This window comes from Dipodomys merriami, unplaced genomic scaffold (assembly GCF_024711535.1).
Source record: "Dipodomys merriami isolate MVZ:Mamm:240054 unplaced genomic scaffold, mDipMer1.0.p SCAF_5, whole genome shotgun sequence".
In the NCBI taxonomy this organism is placed as follows: domain Eukaryota; kingdom Metazoa; phylum Chordata; class Mammalia; order Rodentia; family Heteromyidae; genus Dipodomys; species Dipodomys merriami.
The window spans coordinates 54,839,617-54,860,490 of NW_027206068.1; the positions used below are offsets into that span (position 1 = coordinate 54,839,617).

The 20,874-nt window shown below is 38.9% G+C and overlaps 1 protein-coding gene across 2 annotated transcripts in view; it reads right to left on the reverse strand.

Moving 5' to 3' along the window:
• Window positions 1–1,608: 1,608 nt before the first annotated feature.
• The window catches only part of Fam3c (FAM3 metabolism regulating signaling molecule C), a 39,600-nt gene continuing 20,334 nt past the window's right edge, over window positions 1,609–20,874 (reverse strand). For both annotated transcript variants that reach the window (XM_069996643.1, XM_069996642.1), the window contains 7 exons: window positions 19,460–19,489; window positions 18,421–18,544; window positions 12,521–12,579; window positions 11,246–11,296; window positions 8,759–8,843; window positions 4,037–4,163; window positions 1,609–3,440 (listed from right to left, as the gene is read on the reverse strand). In XM_069996643.1, the coding sequence (XP_069852744.1) occupies window positions 3,351–3,440; window positions 4,037–4,163; window positions 8,759–8,843; window positions 11,246–11,296; window positions 12,521–12,579; window positions 18,421–18,544; window positions 19,460–19,489 (566 nt within the window). In that variant the 3' untranslated portion in view covers window positions 1,609–3,350. The remainder of the gene's footprint in view (window positions 3,441–4,036; window positions 4,164–8,758; window positions 8,844–11,245; window positions 11,297–12,520; window positions 12,580–18,420; window positions 18,545–19,459; window positions 19,490–20,874) is intronic.

Here is a 20,874-nt window from a genome sequence, read left to right on the forward strand (position 1 = left end):
TGCAGCACTTGGTGGAGAGTTGGGTTTTAGTAGTAAGAACCTAGGTCTGTGCTCTTCTGGGGAGCTCTTTGTATTTCCTCAAAAGCTAGGCCAGCAAGGGGAATTCTCAGGTGACCATCGGAAATGCTGACTCCCTGGGGAGACAAAAAAACAAACTTTACATCTGTGTATGAAGGGGCTTTTGGTGTCTGCTCGTGTCCTGAATGAAAAGGTGGATAGCATGGGCAAGTCAGATCAGATGTCAAGGGCAGCCTCAGGTGACAGCACCATCGTCTCCCAAGATCTTACTGACCAACCCATGGAATGGTTGCCTTCTGATCTGGAGTCTTAAGGGATTGCAATCAGGAACAAGTGATAAGGAGGGAAGCAAGGCCTGCTTAATTGAGGGAGTTTAACTATCAACCATCAAAAACCAAGTGCGTGGCAGAAAAGTCATCCTGCCAAGATACAAAAAAGAATCCTTCTTAGAAATGCTTTCGAAGAGGAAATCTCCTGGGCATGGTGGTACACACCTGAAGTCCCCGTTAGTATGCAGAAGTAGGAAGTTAGTTCAATAACAACAACAAAAGATGGGAGAATTGTGTGAGATGTGGCTCAAGTGACAGCACAGCTGCCCAGCAAGCTAAGAGCCTGGAATTCAATCCCATCACGGAAGGTTCAACCAGTTCCTTTACTCTACAGCTATTCCCATCACGGAAGGTTCAACCAGTTCCTTTACTCTACAGCTGTTTGTAGGTAATCTTGCTAAGAGGCTAAGATAATTGAACGGTAGATACCAAATTTTACCTGATCAACAAGCAAGTTTTCTCTTTCAAATTCTACCAGTTTTAGTCTCTCTCACAGCACATTTCTCATCTTTAAAAAGGAATGAGGAGTAGGGATAAACCAAATAGAATGAAATTAAAACAATTTGGGGTCAATTTGTGTAAACATTTGAAGTATAAAGTAAAATACAGGCAAAGGGATTTAACTTCCATTTAATGCATTCACTTACACATAAACAGCATAAAAAATTGTTAAGTTGCACTTTAAACAAATTGAAGTCAGAAATACGAAGGCTGGATCAATTTTGCTTTAATTTCTCAAATATCATTTATTTTCTGTTTCCTTTTGCAGTCAGAACATTTATATAACACACTTGCTTTAGGACAGCATCTGTAATTACAAACAAAAATGTGCATTCACAAGCCCTTAAAACACCACTTAAAACTAAATGTCAATGTCAAAGTTCTAACTTTAATAGTGAAACTTCTCAAACATTCAATGAGAATCATTTCACTTCTACAGCTGACTTTACGAAGATCTGAAAATAAAATATAGTAAAATTATTGCTTCCAGAGTTAAGTTGGCACAATCTGTACAAGACAGAATTCATATGAAAACAAGCTATACCAAAGTAGTTACATAACCAATCTTTATCCCTAGTTTTCTGACATTTTATTCACCTGTAAAAGCTGAGTTTTAGTCTTTAAAACCAAAAGGATGACCTTCAATGAAGATACTCAGATTTTATACATGTTGAGATATATACAGAGGATACTACTGTGTTTAACCACAGGAATGAATTTTTTTTTTCACGTTAAGCAGTAAAATGTTTTTTTGTAAAAAAAAAAAAAAAAAAAAAAAGATTCTTAGTGTGAAGTTCCGTAGGAATATTACTTTCCTAGTAATAAAAAAAGTCAAAATGTAAAACCAAGAGTATTTTCAATACTAAAAAAAAAAAGCAACATTTTTTACAATCCCTAGAACTGTAAAACAGGTATTTTGTGAGTTTACAGAATCAAGGGAAGTATTCTGAATGTCAAAATATACACAGTGAATGTGATTTAGTATATAAGCACCAAAAATCTGAGGAGTTTACAAAAATGGGTGAAACATAGGTGGTGAATTTACTTATGAATTACATTCACTCAGAGGGAAGAAACAGTCCCCAAAGTTCTTTAGTATTTAAGAAAGAGCTGAATAATTTCCAACTTACAGCCAAATAATGAACATTGCTTTTCATTTTTCTTATACATACAAACCATCTAAAACGTAGGTTCAGAATTGAAGCACTGCCTTCTTCTGGAAAAGGTAGTTTAATCAGGTTGATCAGTCTACACTCTGGGATAAGATACTTCATAGACAAGAGCTGTGTAATACTCACACACAACAGGATGATTTAATGCCCCAAAGAAATTTATAAAGAAGTGGAAATGTAGTCTTGTAGTAAACTTGTGACAGGAAAAGTTAGATCTCCTTTTTTTTTTTTAATATATATAGAATTAAGCATACAGCCATTTGGGAACAAACACAATTACTTTTTAAATATGACTCTACTTGAATTTTCTAAACATGACACTATCGCTTCAGTTAATAATAACAATTACATAGTCAGATGACATAAATACAGAATTTGTTGGTTGACAAATTAAAATTAATATGACACTAGAGAATGCCCCTGTTCAAACAACCTGGCCAGTGCTGGTAACAATGACATAAGGGAAATGAGCTTGTGGGGCTGAACATACATTCACTGCCTTCATTCTCCTGAATGGCCTCCTAGGGTTGAGGAGGGGATATGGTCTGGCTCCCGTGTTGCCATGTTGCAACATATCACACCTGAAGTCTTGCTCTGTAAAGCTTATATGAAGCTACCATCACTGCTAACACAAAGTCCAGGGCTACCGTTCTGAATGCCATCACCTTTATATATTGACTTTGACTGTGTGCATTAAAAAAAAAAAAATTGGTTGTGCTTCTCACAAATCTGATACAAGTCTTCATATCAAACATTTTATTTCTTGGTTCTTAAGAAAGAAAAATAGAAAGAAAGACATCAGAAGTCAGATTGTAAGGTTGGTAAGGTAACATTACATATACTACTAGTCAAATACCTTTAACTTAAAAGATATTATCATCACAAAACAGATATTTATATATATTTATACAGACACATACACGCATGTGTGTATCTATATCTCCTCCCTAAAAGCCTATTGTTCCATGATAAGTTTTCACAGCTATTAGTACATATATATATGCATATCTATGTATATATATATATATATGTAGACACATAATTTTGACAATCTGCTCAGTAATCCACTGAGTATATTATTACCATAACAATCTAAACATTGTACTTCTAGGGAAATGTGCTTAAAAATGGTTCAGTGATTTGTTCCAGATGAGGACTATTTACAAAGGTAACTTTTTATGTCAGCAATAAATAATCCCAGTATCAACAGAGACAATGCTCATGCACACACCAAGATGGCTGCATGCTATTAAAATATGTACATGTAGTTTCTTCTTTACAGCTCTCCCATTAACAGTGAAAGTGCATTTCTGTCAGTTTTCTCCAGTCTTCAGTCCTGCTTCTGTGGGATGCATCCTTCCATTTCTACAACTTCAGGCCACCCTTCATATTTGTTTGTATCCTTGTTATTTTTAATATGCTATCGGAATACAATAACAGTGTATAGTTAAAAAAAAAAACAACAACTTTCCAAGTTGCTCATTTGCCATAACATGACTCACTCTCACTTCAGTAACGTTCATGTCAACAATGAGGTCATATAAATTATCGCTCAAGAAATTAAATGAGTGACGCTGGAGGCCTGGCACCTATGTGACAAACTTGCAAAAAGCCAAGTGAGAAACGAAGCCCTGTAGATATTTTTAAATGCTTATTTATTAGTCAGAACGTCAAGTTTATATTCTGTGAAGGCTGCAAGTATTTTCAATGGATTCTAAAATCCAAAGCTTAACTGAAATCCTTAATAACCAGTATGTTCCCTTCAAGTCTTAAAAGGAACCCCATCTCAACACACTGGAGGACGTGGGGACAAATGCGTGATTTAATTTTAAATTGTGAAGTTTGAGAAGTGCTCTGGTACTTTCAAATAAATGACTGGCAAGCACTGATGAAAAGTAAATGAATATATTCAATATCTGCCTAACTTAATTTTCAAATAACCAGTGTGGGCATATGTCCCACAGTTTCACACATTATTTTTGTCCATGAGTTATCAAAGTGCTTCAGGACACTCACCTGTTCAAAAGGGCTTTTTGTTTTAATGCCCTTCCCACCACAGAAGACCCAGTTGTCCCTAAAACCAAGGTTAGTAATCGATGTGCTCCCCAGTTCTGCAATTAGCTTTCGTGCCTCTTCATTGAGTCTTAAAACAATAAAGAAAGAACAGAACAATGATTAGAGGGTACTTTATGTAATTTAGCTAACACTGATTCATTCATCTAGGATATTTAGATCAACAGCAAAATGGGAACTCGCTAGCTTACATATATCCAAGAGAATTTTCTTTCACAGCATATGCCTATTTGAATTCTATAGAGATGAACGAGACAAAGTATAGCAACTAATTTTAAAGTTATTCAATTAGGAAGTATTTTCTAGATGTCTGTCTTTACCTTCATTTAACTATTTTCCTTATATTTAATCAAATAAATAAGGAGTGGTACTGTCTTTATAGATGTCTACCTGGGCTACACCAAGGTCTTCAGTAACCAAGACCTTTGTAAAACCATTCATTTGAATCTCCATTAAGTCCTTTGTACGATTTTCTTACATGTGGGTAAACTAAAAGTAAATGAAGGGGCTGGGAATGTGGATTAGTGGTAGAGTGCTTGCCTAGGATGCCTGAGACCCTGGGTTTGATTCCTTAGTACCACATAAACAAGAAATAAGTAATTTTTTTAAAAGAAAGGAAATGAGGATAGAAATATGGATATTTCTAGCACAATGTTTTCAGATAAAACAATTTTTGAGAGTAGAGATATAACATTGTACTTTAGTTATTTGAAAAATGAAAATATAAATCACATAACAGCTGTGTACACTAAGGAGGAGTGCGGTGACTCCATCAGCACAGGAAATGGCCACTGCACTGATACCATCCAGAATTTTGTGTGGATTATCATTCTAACCATTGAGGGATTCCCTTCCTCCTCCTTTCTCTCAGAGGGGAAAGGAAACTCAATAGGAATGCTGACTGTAGAGCTACAAAGATAACAGAGGTAGCAAAAGGAGGATCACATGGACAGGTTATTGCTATGCACTGCTATAGTACATCCCTCAAACAGCAGTTCCTCTGAACACAGGCTTGTTCTGCTAAGGGAGTATTATGTTCGCAAAGAGCAGAAAAGTTGGTAAAGAAGGTATGGATTTATGCTTCTGCTCTGTTAACAATCCAAGCTAGTATCTCTCAACTTCTTCAGTACCTTAATCTAAGAAATACTGGGTATAGTCTCTAAAGACAAATGGCATGCTTTATTTATTTGCATTTTTAAAACAATTCCAGTAATGAGGGGGCTTGCTGATGGGGTATGCAAGGCAAGTGTTGGTTATTTTAGAAAAATGTAAAGTGGACTGAACTGGGCCACTAGTGGGTCATACTTGTAATCCTTGCTACTCAGGAGGCTGAGATATGAGGATGAAGCTTTGAAGCAAACCCTGGCAGGTATGTTCATGAAACTCTTATCTCCAATTAAGGAGCAAAAAGCCAGAAATGGAGCTGTGGATCAAATGGCAGAGTGCCAGCTTTGAGTGAAAAAGCTAAGCAAATGTACAAGATCTTGAGTCCAAACACCAGTGTTGGCATCAAAAAAAGGGGGAGGGGGAGGAGAGTAATGAGGAACCGAAGACATGAAAAGTTAAATATTTCCAGTTTCTAAGACAAAGAAGATTTTAGCAATAATGGTCCAATAAAACCAATCTTAATTCCTACCCACAGTGTAGAACAGAAGACAAGGAAGATCGTGCAGACCCTACAGATCCTGAAAGCACAGAAGTGCAAAGAGGAAGGAACGGGTACCAGTGGGAGAGGAGGCAAGAGCAGTCCGTGAATGGCATCTCAGCTGTCTGCGGCAGAGCAGGGAACCTCCACTGGTATCCTCTGTGGATTGTACATAGGCAACTGAGAAGCTCAGACAGTAGCTGCTATGCATAAAATAATTAAATGGCAGATGGATGGCACCCTCTTGGCCCTGTTCGGTCAGTCATTTCTGCAGGTAATTACTAGATGAATCTCTTGTATGAGGTTGACTCTAGCAGGGTGGCCCGATGCCCTTGGTAAATGTTTTCATCGAGGACTTCTATTTAGACATGGGGAAACTTTGGAGGGAGTACAAAGACAGACTCTCGAAACCTCCGAGGACAAACATGCGATCCAAGACCAACCAGGTCCACATCCGCAAAGTTGAATTTAACACGAATAAACGAATACAAATTCCTTCATCTAAATTAAACAAAAACTCAAGTTCTAAATGGAGAGAAAGACCTGGCTTGACATTTTTTTTTTTAAGAAAAAGTCTGAGATCAAATGGAAAGATCTAAAAATCTAACTTGACCAAAAACTCACATGAGCCAAAAATGTGATGTGATTGTTTAAAGAAAACTAATGCTAAGCTACATGAATATTCAAGGAAATGTAATCTCTGAAACATGGCAAGTTATGGTCTCTCCATTGGACCATGTACTGGCCAGGCCACATCTGGAACACTGTGTTTAATTTGCGACATTCACTTTAACAGAGACAATAATCAACTAAAGAATGCCTAAGAAATATAGCCAGGAGGGTAAAACAAACTAGAAACATAATATGATAAACGATGAAAAGAGCCTAGAAAAGAGCAAACTAAAAGAGACACGTCAATTACCTTCAAATACTTGCTGTATCAAGTGACTAGGGGAACATTTTTATTGTTTGGTTAATGACTATTGGGAAGAATTCAGAGCCAGCCCACCCTGAGAACAGAAAGTTTAGGGATCTTTTTTTTTTTTTTTTAGCCTCTTGTTGGTTTCAGATAGAGAGGCAAGGCAGCAAGGGGCCTGGCACCTTTAGTAAGTGAGGGGTCCTAGAGATATAATTACAGAGGCATTCCAAAGAAGACTGAGCAGGTGGATCAGCAGGAGTCAGGTAGCCTAGAAGGTCTTTGCTAGTCAAAAGCATCCACCATGAAATCTGTCACTTAGGGTAACTTGGAATCAGCATATTATGACTCTCAAGAAGAACAGTTCTGATTGTCTTAAAGAATAATGAAAAGAAGACAGTGAAGAAAAAGGTATGTGTCTTCAGAAAGGGGGGCTTTTCAAAAAGGTTAAAAGCGTCACATTACACAGGTAACACCTTATTCTCTCAGTTAAAACAAAAGAGCAAGCCAAACACTTGTGCTTTTGAAAAAGAAAACCTAATTACATCCTCTTTGGCTCTCCACTGCTACATAAAGAATTTGTCATTAACACATGAACCTTCAATTTACAGATTTAGTAAGTCCTTAAATAAGGTAAGATATGCAAACTGGGCATTGGTGACTCACGCCATCAATAAAGGAAGAAAACAGGCATATACAATCATCTGGCATGGAACATAAAACGTTGAGGTTATTCCTGCATGGGAGATGAACTATAACTCATTTTTTAGGCTTTTCTGCATCTTGCAAATCTCTATAATTTATAGCTTTCAGGAAAAAAAAACATAAAATTAATTTTACTTCCAGAAATTCCTGAAGCCAGGTGCTGGTAGATCAGTCCTACAATCCTAGTTACTCAGGTGGGGAGGGTCACAGTTTGAAGCCAGCACAGGCAGAAAAGTTTGTAGAGATTCTCATCTCCATCTATCTATCAAAAAGCTGTACTGGAAGCATGGCTCAAGTGGTAAAGGACTAGAAAGGAGCAAAAAAACTGAGCAGAAGCTCAAGGTCCTGAGTTTAAGCCCTAGTACAAGCACAAGCGCATGTGCATATACACACACATACGCACATACGTGTATACACACACACACACAAACACACATACACAAAGCCAGAAAGATATTTTCTGTACGAAAGTGCTATCACAATATTATTGGATTAAAAAAAATCTGGCAATAGAGGAACTTTTAAATACAGGTGATACCATGTGACAAATTTGGTGAGGCAGAAAAACATGCTACTGAAGAATCTTAAAGCCAGAAAAAGCTAGACTATAAATAAAGATATTAAAAAAATGACATACAATATGCTAGATGCAGTGTTTCATGCCTATAATCCCAGCTACTTGGGAGGCAGAGATTGTGAAGTTCAGGGTTTTAGGCCAGCCCAGACACCATGTTATATTGTATATCACACAACTAAGCTGGCAGGGTAGCACGTACCTACAATCCTGGAGACTACTCAGATAGGGGGATCAGAGTCTAAAGCTGGCCCCCAGCAAAAGTACAAAATCCTATACAAAAGAACACAAGCAAGCAAACAAACAAACAAAACTAAAGCAAAAAGGCCTCGGAGTATGACTCAAGTAGCAGAACACGCTGGGTAGGCCTGAGGCCCGATTTCAAACCACTTACTATCTCCTGCTTGACCAAATGTATAATGTGATTCTAATTTTCACACATTAGTAACGGCAAATATTTCTACAGAAAACAGGAAGACAACTGATGGGGAAGGGAAACAAGCAGAAGGAACACAAAAAATGAACAAGAACCTTTAGGGACGGAGAAGGGCTCTAGAGGAAGAGAGAAGGTTCGGAAGACCTGGGATGAAGAGATGGGTGGACAAGTCAATGTGTTACCTATGTATGAAAGTACCTCAGGCAACCCGTCCATTTGTACATTCAGTATGCGCTTACAATGTAAATTAAGCGAAAGGATAAAGAAAGGAAAGCCACTTTAAAAATGCAGCTGGAGTTCCTGTTAGCCAGATTACTTGCTCCAGTTCACAAACTGTATTTGTTTTCTAATGCTGAAGGACAAGCTGGAGGAAGTGTTCGTTGCCTTACTTGGTAGCGCCATCGTCGTATGTGCCCATTAAGACTATTGTCCCATCCTGGATGGCCTTCAGAAACTCAATAAAGGGAGCCACATCTGGCAGGGGAAAAAAAGAAAACAAGAAACTGAATAGCCATCAAGAGTCCGTAACATACAAAGCACTCAGAAGACTTGATTCCTAAAAGAAAGTAATCCCACAGGACTACTGTAATACAATGGTCAGACCTATTATGTCTTTAGCCCGGACGTCCCTGAGGCTGGTAGATATTGGTAGCAAAGTCTGACTAGAGGGTAAAGAAAGAACCTGAGAGTTCTTTATGATCTAGGGATCAGGAAAGCCTGATTCTGATATCCAGGGTAAGTATCAGGGAATAGAAGATGGGCTCATGGAATCTGTGAATACATCAAACTACCTGTATAAAAACTGTTGTGTGGTTTGAGTTCAGGGCCTCATGGTTGCTAGGCAGAGACTCCACAACTGAGCCACACCTCTAACCCTTTGTCTACACTGATTATTTCTGTGACAGAATCTCACTTCCTGCTCAAGCATGCACCTAAAATCTTACCCTTCCTAGCACAGGTGAGATGACAGGAATGGGCCATCATGACTAGCTCCTGGGTTGAGAGGGCTCTTTTGTGTATGCCTGGGCTGGCCTCAAACCACAATCCTCTCAATCTCAGCCTCCCAACTAGCTAGGATGGTAGGCACAAACCACTGATGCCCAGCTGCATAAGAACTTTGCTCAAAAGAAGGGACAGGGCTTTTATCCTATTTCTCAAAGAGATGTGTAATTTTAAAGATGAAATTTTATAAATGCATACACACAAATTTAGAGACTTTTCCAACTCTATTTGCAATGAATAGTGAGAGGGGAGGGGAAAGAGGAATGGAGCAAGTCACTAAATGTCAATCTGACAGTGGCAAATATTATCATCATCTTACGCAACAGAACCACAGAGACTTCAAAATAAACCTCTTCAGTGACTAGAAACTGCTAAAAATGCCAGGCCAGACACCAGAAATCATTTTCCATCTTGAATGTTGCAGCGTCAAGTTTCTTGATAGCCATCCAGTCTAGCTCTACTTCAAAACTAAGTTAATTCAAATTTACTCCAGTTTTTCTTTCCCCATAGCAAAGATTCCAAAGGCTTTTTCTCATTTCTCAGAAAACATGTCCCAAAGCAAGCAGCTAACAAACGATTCCCATTTAAATGCAAAGAAGATTGCAATGTAATGCAGCTGCAATGCTGTCTTCACTTGGCAAGGGTTTTCACGGGGGTGGGGGGAGTGGGGGGGGTGGGGGGGTGGGGGGGTGTCCATCTGTCTTTAATGGGAGAGAAGAAGGGGCTACCAGAGCTTCCGGTTACATGGCTGATGAACCGCTTTGGGAATGAGTTTCTGTTTTATAAACTTTGTAAGAACAATCATGCCACTGCAATCTAAAACTCAGGGTAATATTTTTGGTTACTGCAAACTTTTGACAGCCCTAAGTGTTCTCTACGAGTATTCTTCCTTACTTAAGGAAGAAATACACGTAGCATCTTATTATACGCTGCATGGTAGACAAGCAGAATTGGGTGAGAACTGGTGACATAAACTTCAGGAAGCTTAATAGTCGGTGACTTAACAATAGCTGTTGATGGGAAGGGAGAAAATAGTCCAGGAGGGAAAAGGTGCTGGCCAGTGCAGGCTGTCCATCACGTGTGAAGAAAAGGGTGGCCTTCTCCCTTGGGGCCAACTCCTTTCCTGGCAAGGCCACCTACTGCTTTCCACTCCTTCAAAGATTCCAAATACAGAGAGACAAAACACTAAGTCCAGTGAATTACAAACAGCATTCTATTCCTTCTCTCATCTCATTAACAGTTAGCCACAGTACTGAGGTTAGCAAGGAGTAGGCAGGATTATTACACTTTATTTGGAGTGCCCGAGGCTCCTCTATCAGGTTATTTTTGAGACTGAAAGAAATCAAATGTGGACAAATGAATCCAGTTAAAAATGCTGACATTGTTTATGATGGTCTTCAAATTTATTCCTTCTACACTACAGACAGCCTTAAAGCAGCTTCAGGTTTTGAATTTGTTGTCCTATTGAAAACAAGACTCAGATTTCTTTTTCATTGTTTTCTTTAAATATTTGTACAAAAGTTTCAACTGAACATGTCACTAGTATGCATGTAATGCATCTTGATTAGTCATGATTCATCATTCATCATTCTCCCTCTGTCTATCCCATATCCTCAAGACTCAGACTTGCTGAAGCGCATTTTTTAAGAGTGGTCTTATCCTCATTTGTTTGCATACTGCAAACAATTTCCCTGGTGAAAACAAACTACAAGCAATATGACTGAACACTTGACTACAGCAGTACACTAAGTCAAGAAAGCAGGAGACTCAAAGTGAACACCCGCACGCCACTGCACCCTACCATGACCTCTGTCACACCTGACGTGATCACCGCACCGCCCCAAGCACAACAGAGCCATCAGGAATGCACGTACCTCCTCCCCACATGTCAAAATATTTTGTGTCCAGTACTTCCCCCGTTTTACCTGAAAGAGAAAGCATTTGGGTGAGTCATGCAACTGAGATCCACCCCACACTGCAGAAGACGAAGGATCTGATTTACCTAAGGATCCATGAATTCAGTAGCAGGGTGGGAACAACTTTAGGAACTTAAAATCCAAATTGCATATATCACAAATATATTTTTGAAGGGTAACTTTTGGAAAGGACTTATTTGTTCATCTTTTATGCCAATGAGAGCACAAAAAAATTCTCTATAGACTGCAGACCATTTCTATTCAACGCTAGAATATACTTTATCATTTTATTCCAATTTAAGAAAGGAAAAAAGAAAAAAAATCCTCTTTACAAAAACAAAAGAAATATCTATCAGAAACATATTTTGTTCTATAATAAAGGTATTTAAAAATTATGCTTATTTCCCCTTTAATATCAATTAAGTAGATGACTAGATATTGAACATTTTGGAGTAGAAAATGCAGAAGTTACAAACTGAAAATTGACTGCTTGGGAAAGAAGTACAAACTTCTTTTTCTCTGCTGTGCTGTAGGTAAGGGGCTAGCTGGTGGTTTCTAGTCAGTCCATCCACTTTCACATGGCACTTATTTATGAACCAGAACAAAGTGAACTCTCACTCGTGGCTTGGATTTTCCAATTTAATTTCACAACACTCAACAAACTCAGGATTCAATGAACTTTATATGAATGAGCCTATGGGAATATGGACTGGGAAGTGGTGCTGTGGCTCAAGTGGTAGAGTACCAGCCTTGAGCTGAAGAACTGAGGGACAGCGCCCAGGCCCAGAGTTCAAGCCCCACAACAAAGTTAAAAAAAAAAAAAAGGACCATTTGGACCATAGCAAAAATTTATAATAAATTTTATCTTCATTCCTCCTTTTATCTAGTCCCTCATCCTTTACCATGTGACATACCCCATTCCTGCCTACCTTGTCTTTATGCTGTGCTAGACTTCCTAACAGTGAAGCAACATTTCATAATTTCCCAATTTGGCCGCTTGCTGACAACCTCTGGGAAGCTCTCCAGACAAGGCACCAGACAAGGATGCATGCTGGGAATATTCAGATACCAAGTCTCCATCTGTGTTGCTCTGGAAGAAGGTGAGGGAAAGCCTTCACCATCCCTAATGGTGCTTCCTAATTCCACCTCTTCACAGCATTTTCCTTTAGCACACATGTATTAAGAAAAAAACATCCACCGATGATTTTCATGAATTACAAAAATCACTCTTACCATTTGCCAAGGCAACATTGATGCCTCTTCCAACATTATTCTTAACACCACTCATCAAACTGAAGGGAGAAAAAGAAATCAAGAGACAGTTATTAGTATTAGATATTGCATAGGAACATATCACAGGAAGTCATGTAAAACAAAGGATTAGATACACGTTATCAATTGATTATATATACATATCAGCTGCACTGTAGATAAAAATAAAAGGCCTTGCTGGGCACTGGTGGCTCATGACTGTAATCCTAGCTATTTGGGAGACTGAAATCCTAATGTTGTGGTTCAAAGCCAACCTGGGCAGGAAACACCATGAGACTCTTTTCTCCAATACACATACAAACAAAAAGACAGGCCAGAAGTAAAGTTGTGTTGAATTAAAGCCTCAGGACCAGTACCAAAAAGAAAAAAGGAAAAAAGCCTCTAAGTAAGAAGACAGTCTAGTAGTGTTGCAATGTCTTTAAATAACACTTCACAAATAACAACCTATAGAGTGCTTGCCTAGAAATCACAAGGCTGATTTCAAACCTCAGAACTACTGAAAACAGGTACTGGGGGTCAAAATACCACATTAGTGCTTGCAGCTCTGCTCTCAACTAGGAGATACCATTTTAGAAACTTCATTCTGCATGAAGACAGTGTGCCTGTGCTCTCCATCATTCTCAAGGGTCAAACGACAGATGAGCTCTTTTCTATTTTCTACAGCATAGAGACCTGGCCAATACTCCTTAAGTGCTTTATAAGCTGAGAGCAAGAGAAGGGCAGTATCATATTTCATGAATGTCTGCTTGTGATGGCTCCCTCGGTCATATCAATGTAAACCTGCTCTACCCTAGAAGGAGAACCACTACGCCACACTCACTGATTACCGCATCTGACCACAGCCATGCTCCTGAGATAAGCAACATCCATTAGAGCTCACAGACTGCAATGAGATGCTACTCAGACCGGCTAGGATGACTAGAATCAGTGAGTTAGACGGTAACCAATACTGACAAGGATATGGACAAACTGAAGCCCTCCATTCAGTGCTGGGAGAAATGTAGACTGGTGCAACCATTTGAAAATCAGTTATAAAGTTGTAAACAGTGACAGTCTGAACCAAAATGTATCCTGTACGTACATATGAAAAATGAAGTTGTTTCTATGCCAAAACTTGTAAACAGATGCTTACAGAAACATTACTCCTTTTAGCCAAAAAGTGTAAATAGTCCCAATATCTATCAATCAATAAGATGAATAATAAAATGATGAATATCTATACAATGGAATATTACATAAGTATAAAAGGAAGTAAGTCCTGGTACACACTCCAGCGTGGATGAACCTTGAAAGAGACTAAAATGAAGCATTCAAAATAAGCCAACCTACAGATAAAGAAACCAAAGTTGGTATCTTAGGTGCCAAGCAGGATGAGATAGCAGGAGGACGGCAACAACTGAGGGGGCTCAGAGTTTCTTCTGCTAGTATAAAAATGTTCTAACACTGCACCTTCCTACAAGTGAATTCAATAGGAAAGCCATGTAAACAAAAGATCTGTGTCTTGATTATACACAGAGAAAGGGTGGATTTTGGAACATATTAGTCCAACTGCACCAAAGAGGAACATCTCAAAATGCTTCTTTCTGCTCTCCACCTTTCAGAAATACGCTAGAAAAGTAAACTCCATTAAAATTAAGAAGCAAAAGTTCTAGGTAACTAAGAAACGCAATGACACACGATTCCCACAAGAGGGCAGCAGCTGATCAATTTTTAAACACTGAAATTCAAACGAAATCCATAACTAAATGAAAAACCACTGAAGATGTAAAATGTCTAAGGGTTAGACATCCTGCTAACAGTGATTAACACATTTTCCTTAATCTATACACAGGTGAAATGTGAAGGCCCTGCCCCATCCATACCTCTGACCAAAACCATGAAGAAAATGGTAAGTATGTTCCAAATACAGACTGTGTTCTAGCTACTGCTTCTTGAAATGATTAAAGCAAGATCTGGCAGACGAATTTCCAAGCCCAATAAATTCATTTGTTGTTTTGTTTTGATTTGACTTACTCCTCCTTCATGTATAATGTGTATAAGGTTACATTCATACCTCAACTACATGCTTCATTTTACTTCTGAACCTCATGAACACAACAGCAATCTTATTTTTATTCTTATTTTTTTGTTGTGGTTGTTCATGGGGCTTGAAGTCAGTGCCTCAGAGTTGTCCCTGAGCTTTTCACTCAAGGCTAGAACTCTATCACTTCGAGTCACAACTCCACTTCCAGTTTTCTGGTGGTTAATTGGAGATAAGAGTCTCACAGACTTTCCTTTGTGGGCTGACTTAGAACTGCAATCCTCAGATCTCAGCCTCCAGAGTACTTAGGATTACAGGATTTACAGGTGTAAGCCACTAGTGCCCACTTCTGGGTTTTTGTTGTTGTTGTTGTTGTTTTTATTTATTCCTCAAAATAATCTAAAAATTCTTGTACCACACTTTAAGAGTATACTATAAATGAAATATCACTAATATTAACTTCATACACACTGAAAGCCAAGACTTGTACCTTAAACAAAAGCAGTACCTTGGACCTACAAGAGTTCACAGGGTCTCTAATCAAGGGAGGAAAGCTGTAATTGCTGCTATGTGTGGGAACTGGATTTACACCTCGTGTCTCCATTTCTCACTAATAGGATGTTTGAAATGCATCTTAAACGTGATGACACATGGAGAACTAACTCCTAGGCTTCACAACAATCTTTGTGTCCGTTTCTCAAACCTGGCTTAGAGTGACAGCATTGCTGTAGGCAGCTCCTCCATAGCTGTGACAAACGACAATTACCCATAGGGAGCAGAATCACCCCATGGAGACACTGGTCTAGAATATTCCTCTCCAGAGGGAGCTGCATGTACTCAGAGCATGTGCAAGAAACAGTTAAATTTCTACTCATGCATTTGTACTATTGACTTACGTATTTTACAAAGTATAAAAACAGAATTGTGCTGGTGGCTCACGCCTGTAATCCTCAGCACTCAGGAGGCTGAGATCTGAGGATCCAGGTTTGAAGTCAGCTGGGACAGAAAAATCTGAAAGACTCATATTTCCAATTAATCAGTGGAGCTGTGGCTCAAGTGTAGAGCACCAGTCATAAACGGTAATACAAAAGCTAAGACCTGGGTTCAGTACCACCACAAAAATAAAAACACAGATCTGTCTGTTGTGGATAGAGAAGTATTACTAAAGAGCTGGATGGCAGAGGCTATGACCTTCCTATTATTATTTCTAGTCCACTGGATTTTACACAGCAGTCAGATGATAATTTTCTACATAGCTGAAATCAACCTTTCCACAGTCTCAGGAAAAGTCAACCCCTTACCTGCACTACCCAAAAGTTCCTACATGGCCCCGTGGTGTTACCCACTTCTCCCCAGAGCTCCCAGACTGCAGGACCTTTTAGAACACTCCTGTGTAGGGGTCTCTGCCCATTCTCTACCAGCTGCTTTCCTTCTAATCTCTCAGTTCTCAGGCTACATGATAGACTCTGACCCCAGAATCTGAGTTCAGACATTGCATCTCCATTTCCCTCACTTCCACACACCTTGCTGTGCCTGCACAGCTGGGCCAAGAGTTACAGCCACTCATTTGCATTTGCTTTCTAACTACCTGTTACCCCTCCTAGATCCTAAGTTTTCCACAGAGGAACTGTACTCAATAAATACTGATTGAATCGGACAATGAAAGATGCTTGGGAAATTCAGACTCAACCTTTTCTTTCTTTGATTTAGTAAACAATGACAACAATACAACTATTTGTACTATGTGTTAGGCTTTCAATTTAGAAATAGAATATTCTGGAAAAAGCAGTATCACTACTGGATATCCCTGGCCAATTATTCAGCACTCCTATGGGGACTAGCTTCAGGACCTGAGGCCTATCTAAGAAAATCACATCAATTATTTAATCTTAAATGACAATGGCAGAGTGATGTTTGAAAAGCAGCTAGATCAGTGGCCAGCCTCAATTTTATGGTTAAAGAAATTGAAATACGTTTTAAATTCTACATGGCATGCCCACCCTGCCAGACTTCCAGCCCAGTATTATTTTACCACGTCCTGCTGTCTGCCTGCTTTCTCTTTCTCTTTCTGACCCATGCAGTGTGTAAGAACAAAACCTGCCACTGAAAAAGCTTGATTTCTTTTCTGCATTAAATGCACATGTTTTAAGGGGACAGAGTAGGTCTAAGGACGTCTGTGGCACAGTGTTACCCAGAACTATAGTCCTGGTCCTTATTATTCAGAATCAAACTTGGGGTCTCTGAAGTCAATCACGGTGAAAATAGAGGAGAATGTTTCTTTTTTTTTTTTTTTTTTTTTTGGGTCCGGTCGTGGGGCCTGAACTCTGGGCCTGGGCGCTGTCCCTCAGTTCTTCAGCTCAAGGCTAGCGCTCTACCACTTGAGCCACAGCACCACTTCCAGCTTTTTGCTTTTTGCTTATGTGGTGCTAGGGAATCGAATCCAGGGCCTCATGCATGCAAGGCAAGTGCTCTACCACTGAGCCACCTCCCCAGCCCCTAGGAGAATGTTTCTAAAAACTAACAAGTTCTAAAGCCTAAGTGCTTTGTTACACACCAGTAAAATAGGACTAGTACAAGAAGGAATCAGAAGACAATGGATTAATATGGAAGGAATTAGCATGAGGGAAGACAAAGGATCAAGAGATCTACAAGAAAAGTGTTATCCTGCAAGGCTGACTAACCTTCCATAGCTAACACAATGCAAAAGGGGCTGGATAGCAATCTAAAAGCTTCTACATCAAAGAGACACACAGCGCTGGGAAACCCATCTAGCTTCTCTGTTCTGTCCTGTTGCCTCATTCTCTGTTTTACATAATTAAATGCCAATGTATTATTTTACACAAAGGTAGGTGAATTCATGGATCTACTTTTCCAGGCAGAGAGTAAACTGGACAATGAGAAGTGGTGTTTGCAATTTTAGGGGCAATAACTTAATTACAAGTGAAGGTGGGTATGGAGGTAGGTCATTGAAAAACCTGCAAACCTGCAGAGTACCTCAACTGAGAAACCACCCAGCTTGATTCCAAAGCAAGCACTTTATAAGCCATCATCAGAGGACCACTTCACCCTGAGCAAATGACATTCAAATATGGAAAATGGAAGAGGATGGGTTACAGGGCAAAAGCTACCAGCAAGACTGTCCTGAAATGAATGCATTCTCTCTCTGGGCTCTCCAATTTGCAGGCCATGAGTCACAGGTGGCCATTAGATACTTGAACAGTGCCGGCAGTTACTGAAGAATTGAGCTTTTGCATATGTATGTATGTATGTATGTATGTATGTATGTATGTATGTATGTAATTTACTTATTTATAATCGGGTGTGGGGGATTGGGCACTGTCTTTGAGCTTTTGTACTCAAAGACTAGTACTCTACCACTCTGAGCCACAGCTCCACTTCTGGTTTTCTGGGGGTTAAATGGAGGTAAGAGTCTCAAAGGCTTTTCTGTCTGGCTTTGAACCATGATCCTCAGATATCAACCTCCTGAGTAGTTGGGATTATAGGCATGAGCCACCAGCACCCAGTGAACTGAGCTTCTAATTTTAATCAAGTTAAATGAATTAACTTTCTCCTTCATATTTCAGACTCAAAAGAGCTACTTGAGTCTTGGCGACTTTCAAATGGGGCAGTACTTACCTACCTAATTTGCTAGAAGCAAATATCTTATCTCTATGTGAAGCTAGATTGTGTGCTTAGCCACTCTCTGAAAAACTTAATAACTTAAAGTCTTCTTAAATAAATGGGGAAAAAGCATAGAATGATAACAGAAATCACTGCTCTTAGGTCCCACTAGCTGTAACTTAATAATCTACCTCAGTGTTCCAAACCAGCCAATACTTACACATTGTCTTCCAGGCAGATCTTGGGGCCCACCACATTGGCTGCACCACTTGACATTTTAAAGGCAAAATGCTTCTCAGGGCAAGCTTTGGAGATCCCGCATTTATATCTGGGAGGCTTTGTAGCTTTGAGGAGAACAGATGAGATTTGTTTCTTTAGAATACAAGTTAACAGACTATAATCAATTTGTTTTGCATTTATTTCAAAGCACAAAAGGAACATTAGAGCAAACGCACAGTTTTAGACACATGCCAGAGAATTTTTCCTGAGGGTTTTGAAGAGCCTCAAAACAACAAGGACACAAAAACAAAAGCCAGAACCTCTTGGGGAATGAACTAACAACTGACATAAATAGATCAAGTTATCTAACCTCCATGATCACATGTGTATCTAATCTAATTATTCTGGAGTGTATCTTTAGATTTTGGGATGCCCATCTACAGCTAAGCACCAACTGGTTAGGTCAGAGATCACTAAAAAAACCTAAGACCCCCACTGACCCACTGACTCTCTGCCCACAGACAGTTCTAATTAAGAAATCTTTTAATCTCCATTACTGGCAGCACTTACAATACTGGAACTAGACAGTACCCAAAGAACAAAATACCATTTCTGAGGCAGTGTCAAGAATCCTGGGCTGTCAAATGATAGCCTCCACATAAATCTAAAATGTCATTTCCAAATCAAGTTTCACTCATATTCAACTGTCAGCACTGCTTAAAATATAGGCTTGCTGGGCGCCAGTGGCTCACGCCTGTAATCCTAGTTACTCAGGAGGCTGAGATCTGAGGATCTCCGTTCAAAGCCAGCCGGGGTAGGAAAGTCTGTGAAACTCTTATCTCCAATCAACACTCAGAAAACCAGAAGTGGCGTTGTAGCTCAAGTGGTAGAGTGCTCACCTTGAGCTGAAGAGTTGAGGGACAGTGCTCAGGCCCAGAGTTCAAGCCCCACAACCGACAAAAAAAAAAAAAAAAAGGCTCTCATAGGCCTGCAGTAGGACAGAATAAACCATTAGTAGAATATTGAGATGGAATACTTACAGCGAGCAGCTGTGTCCAGTGCTGATCTTGCTAAGAAAAGAAAATGTACCTGTGTTAGAATGAGCATATTGGCAAGTATCTACTTCTTAAATAGCTTTAGAGATTCAAACAGGCCGATAAAAATAGGTTTGAATGACTGCTTAGTGTAGAATTTTAAAATATAAATATCACTTCAGAGAAAGAGTAACTTAAGAGTAACTTTACAGTCTATAGTTTATTATAAACAATTATGTATAGGAATCACGGGAGCAGTGTTGTTTTTTATTTTTAACTGATACTTTACCTTTTGCTTTGTTTAATTTCTACAACTTTAAATCCCAATCATAAAGTTATTCTATAAATAGGTACTTGATGAGTATTTCTTAAGTTGTTACTGATAATGGTGGTTTCATACACATAAGCATGCAGTTACACAGAAACTTTTCTTGGTGGTTAGGTAACCAGTTTGGGGCTAGAAAAGAAACTAATGAATGGTGTACAGCTTTCATTTTTCCAAAACAGACATGTACTAGGTATACTAAAAATAGTTAATGTCTTAATATTAAATGAGTGTTATAATTCTCTAGGTCACAGAGGTCAGAAAGTCAAGTCTTACTAATAGCAGGAGATCATAACCTGGTCATTAATTGCAATTGCACTTAAGAGCTTTCTAAAACAGTATCTGATCCCAACCCAGGAAATAATACTTACATCATCAACGTTTTGTAGACAGTTGTTTCCTGATTTGGCTAGTAAGTAGGCAGTGTGATAAATGTTAGCTAACTGTCTGACTATAAATAGTCATTTTTTTTAACTTTTGTACTATTTTTGATAACTGAATTTCCTGTAAGTTCAGTATTCAAACTGGTTAGTAAAAAGTGAAAGCTGAAAGTATTTAAATGTTTTAAAAGAAAATGGCCAAATGAAGCCTCATGTACTCTATAGAACACGCAGCTGAATATTATACATTATGAATATTATACATTAAAGTCACAGAGGTAACGTAATAAGTAATGCAGAAAAAGGCTAATGTATGAGATAAAGCAGAAAACAAACTTCACCTATACTCTAGCATTAGTACTAAAGTGAAAGGAGATTTGAAGGCAAAAAAAGGAAAAAAGGACGAGTTTGTAATTCAGGTGGTTAAAATTACTGGACTTCATTATCTGAATTCTATCATTTTTCTTTGATTACACGATAAAAGGGGGAAAAATTAATTCTAGAGATGTGTCCCAAGACTCTTCTTTCTCTAAATGACAAAATTAAAGCTTAGAGCAATCAGTCTTCAGGCCAAAGATTAGAAATGTACAACTTCACTATGTCCTGAACAACTGTATCATCAGACATCCAAGAAGACAGAGATGTGAACAGGCTCACAAGATACCTCATTCACACTGGCTGCACACTCTGCCAAATTCTTTGTGCACCATCACTTC